The sequence below is a fragment of the Aegilops tauschii genome, chromosome 1, assembly GCF_002575655.3.
Source record: "Aegilops tauschii subsp. strangulata cultivar AL8/78 chromosome 1, Aet v6.0, whole genome shotgun sequence".
Taxonomy (NCBI): domain Eukaryota; kingdom Viridiplantae; phylum Streptophyta; class Magnoliopsida; order Poales; family Poaceae; genus Aegilops; species Aegilops tauschii.
In genome coordinates this window covers 82129061-82133251 of record NC_053035.3, presented here as the reverse complement: position 1 = coordinate 82133251, position 4191 = coordinate 82129061, and the positions used below count along the sequence as shown (strand labels likewise).

At 49.7% G+C, this 4191-nt stretch overlaps 1 protein-coding gene across 1 annotated transcript; it reads left to right on the top strand.

Moving 5' to 3' along the window:
- The first annotated feature begins 662 nt into the window (after positions 1–662).
- LOC109764281 (tryptamine hydroxycinnamoyltransferase 2-like) lies at positions 663–2292 on the top strand. Its single transcript, XM_020323130.3, has 2 exons — positions 663–1144; positions 1271–2292. The coding sequence occupies exons 1-2, from the start codon at positions 773–775 to the stop codon at positions 2213–2215; spliced, it is 1317 nt and encodes a 438-aa protein (XP_020178719.1). The 5' UTR covers positions 663–772; the 3' UTR covers positions 2216–2292.
- The last annotated feature ends 1899 nt before the right edge of the window (positions 2293–4191 follow it).

Below are 4191 nucleotides of genomic sequence, written 5' to 3'. Positions count from 1 at the left end.
TGAACTTCAAGGTATGCCCATCCACAACTACGGGCTCCTTTGATTCAAAGGAATTTTATAGGATTTCTGGAGGATTAAAATCCTTAGGATTTTTTCCTATGTTGGTCCTTTGATTCATAGGATTGAATCCCACAGGATTTTTTCCTATGAAATCTTTTGTACTACATTTCCTAGGAAATCTAACATCCACTCCAACATTTTTTTACAATTTTTCTGTTTTTCCTGTGCCATCAAACACTCATTGCTAATTCTATAGGATTCAAGTGGGCATACCACTCCAACCCTATACTTTTCCTATTCCTACGTTTTTAAAATCCTACGAATCAAAGAGGCCCTACACAATGAAGCCTGCCCTAGAATAAACTTTACCAGAAAAATCGATTAGTATTTGGAAAGCAACACTTGCTGGCCAAGGTTGAAGAAGACGTACGCGGAAGCGACTGTTGTGGGAAGACGTACGTACGAACACCATTCTGTTGGCATGCCAGGAGGAGAGGTCACCCGCTGCGCCGTTTGAGAACCGAGTAGCCACACGCATGCCCACCTGAGCGGGGGTTGGTGCTAGTGCCGTCAACGTTACCAACCCAATTTTTGACTAACCAGCCAACCTATTAATTTCCCTATTCGAGGGTATTCGGCCTGGCCGGCTGACCCCCCAAAGAAAAACCCGCCTGTATATACATGCACACACTAACCTACGCTAACCCAACACAAGACAACGAGCCACACAACACAAACACACACGATCATTAGTTACCTTGCTGCTCCAGCAATGGCAGTGACGGTGGAGATCATGCAGAGCACGGTGCTCCAGCCTTCTCACGAGGCAGCCCGCGGCGGCGGGAAGAAGGTCCCTCTCACCGTCTTCGACCGCGCCTCCACCGACGGGTACATCCCGGCCGTCTTCGCGTGGAACGCGCCGGCGCCGACCAACGACGCGCTCAAGGCCGGCCTCGTCGCCGCCGTCGCCAGGTTCCCGCACCTCGCCGGGAGGTTCGCTGCCGACGACCACGGACGGAAGTGCTTCCACCTCAACGACGCCGGGGTGCTTGTTCTCGAGGCCACCGCGGACGCGGACCTTGCCGACGCGCTGGCGCACGACGTGCCCGCCCACATCAACGAGCTCTACCCGAAGGCCGAAAAGGTGATGAGAGGAAGAGTATTTTTACACGTCCAAATAAGAGTTTCTACACGTAACATAAAGCATATCAGATATCAGTACTGTAGGGTTGAAAAACATGCTGATGATTTTGACACTGTTGGGTTGCAGGAACGTGCGAATGAGCCCATCTTCCAGGCGCAGCTGACGAGGTACGCGTGCGGCGGACTGGTGATCGGCACCGCCTGCCATCACCAGGTCGCCGACGGTCAGTCCATGAGCGTCTTCTACACCGCGTGGGCCAGCGCCGTCCGCACCGACTCGGCAGTCCTCATGTCGCCGTTCGTCGACCGCTCGGCAACCGTTGTCCCCCGAAGCCCACCTACGCCGGCGTATGATTACCGGAATATTGAATTCAAGGGCGAGCTCAGCCGGAGCCACTCCTATGGTGTCCTCCCCATGGACAGGATCAAGAACCTGGCCGTGCACTTCCCGGATGAGTTCATCGCCGACCTCAAGGCCCGCGTGGGCACGCGCTGCAGCACGTTTCAGTGCCTCCTTGCGCACGCGTGGAAGAAGATCACGGCGGCGCGGGATCTGGCGCTGGATGATTTCACGCAGGTGAGGGTCGCCGTCAACTGCCGCGGCCGCGCAAAGCCTCCCGTGCCCATGGACTTCTTCGGGAACATGGTGCTCTGGGCGTTCCCGAGGATGCAGGTTCGGGACCTCCTGTCCAGCAGCTACCCAACGGTGGTCGCCGCCATCCGGGACGCCGTCGCGCTCGTCGACGACGAGTACATCCAGTCGTTCATCGACTTCGGGGAGGCGGAGCGCGGCGTTATTGAAGACGGCGGCGAGGAGCTAGCGTCGACGGCAGCGACGCCAGGGACAATGTTTTGCCCTGACCTGGAGGTTGATAGCTGGCTCGGGTTCCGGTTCCACGACCTCGACTTTGGCTGCGGGCCGCCCTGCGCGTTCCTACCGCCGGATCTGCCCATCGAAGGAATAATGATCTTCGTGCCGTCGTGCGACCCCAAGGGCGGTGTCGACCTCTTCATGGCGCTCGATGACGAACACGTCCAGTCTTTCAAGCAGATCTGCTACTCCATGGACTAGTCATCCAGAGACCATATATATAGGAGTATACTCGTATGGATATGCACAAGAGAGTAACGCAACAAAATTATACTCCCTAAGAACTGCCTCCTTGCTTAACTGCATACTTGGCTCATTGGCTTGCACTCATGTAATCATAGTTCATCACATGTTTGCAAAGATTGGTGTACTTTATTTGTAGTAAGAGCATCTCCAACAGGCACGTGATTTTAGCGCAGCCGGAACGGGCGCTCCAGCGGACGCGTAAAAAACGCGCGCGGTATAGTTGGTTCAACACGCGGAGCAAAACGGCATCACGCGCCGCTTATTTCGTGCGCCTGCTCCCGCACGCATTAGACAACAAAGGCTCGCACGCGACTTCCACCAACCGCCAGATCCAGGCGCCAGCGCTGCCGCCCGCACCTCCCCATTTACTCCGGCGACCCGACGGCGCTTCCCCGGCCTATCCCGCGCGCCGCCGATGCTTCCTCCACCTCCTCTCGTCGCCGCCGCCCATCGAGCGCGCCATTTCTCCGACGAACAGCGACCGGCCACCCACTGCCGCTCAGCGCCTACAGGGTGTTTGACACTAGTGCCAAACCGGGCTTTAGCACCGATTCATTAGGCCCTTTAGTGCCGGTTCTGTAACCGGCACTAAAGGGTGGGGATTAAAGGTCCCCCCCTAGTATCAGTTCAACACGAGCGCCACTAAAGGGCCACCATGAGGCAGGAGCCAGCGTCGGGGACTGGGAGAGCTTTAGTACCGGTTGGTAACACCAACCGGTACTAAAAGTTTTAGGGGTTTTGGTTTTATGATTTATTTTTCCTTTAATTTTGTGTTTTCTATTTAATTTTTTTCATTGGTTAGTATATATATATATATATATATATATATATATATATATATATATATATATATATATATATATATATATCATCGAATGTCTCGCACGACCATTCACACGTATACATGTATATATACAATTTGGTATATGAAATTTCTCCTACAATTTGCATATCATTACATGGAGGCATTACTGCGGTAGCGGGTAATGGAATTCTCCTTTGGGATTTATGACCTGGTTGAGCAAAATCCCGCTATTTCCTCTTGAATTGCTCACACGCGATCCGTTGGTAGGAGCTTATCCCGCATCTCTTCGAACTTTAAAGAAGGAGATAAATATGCATATATTAGTTCTGTGTATATATACATTAGATAATGATGTAATAATTGTGAATAGTGTTCTGGCAAATGTATCCATAGCTATCTATCAGATATGCTCCTTTCGGACGCCATCATGCGAATGTTCTCGCAAACGATGTATGCACATAAATTAGTCGCCGACGCCTGCTTTAGGCTAGTCATAGTGGGGAGTAACTTAGACTAGTAACATACATATGTTAGTAGTCTATGTTACTACCTTCATAGTGGGAAGTGTCATAGGTGTAGTAACATGCATAAATACATTTATTGCTTTGTAGACTCATTTTACATTGGAAAGCACTATGTGATGGTAGCATATTATGTTACTCCATTTGTCTCTCTCCTCTTTAATTGCATGACACATCATCTTTTTTGCTTATGTGGCATGTATATTACTACTTATGTTACTCCCACTATGACTAGCCTTATGCCTTTACGAGAATAGAATTCAATCAGATAATAATTAATCAAGCATGATAATTAATAGTATTGAAACTAGAATTAAAGAGATGGTAGCTAGCTAGTAGTACTTAATTAATTATACCTTGGCTCGATACCAAAACAACTTTTGTTTCCATTGGCCTGAACCGTTTTCATGAGCTTTTCCCAAGTCCTGCCCGCCGGCAAAGAAAATGAATAAATGAATTATTAATTAGTTGATATCAGGAAATGATGAACTAAAGAGGTCGACATATAGTTCGATAATGGTTGAAATTACCTGTTGATCATTCCTTTCACGATTTCGTACTGAGTAACTGGTTTGAGTAGTGAGTACAGTATTCAACTTGAATGA

Bases quoted from the DNA above. Each gene is read 5' to 3' on its own strand.
- LOC109764281 (XM_020323130.3), top strand. From the start codon at position 773: ATGGCAGTGACGGTGGAGATCATGCAGAGCACGGTGCTCCAGCCTTCT. The intron at 1,145-1,270 runs GTGATGAGAGGA...GTTGGGTTGCAG, and splicing joins TCTACCCGAAGGCCGAAAAG to GAACGTGCGAATGAGCCCAT.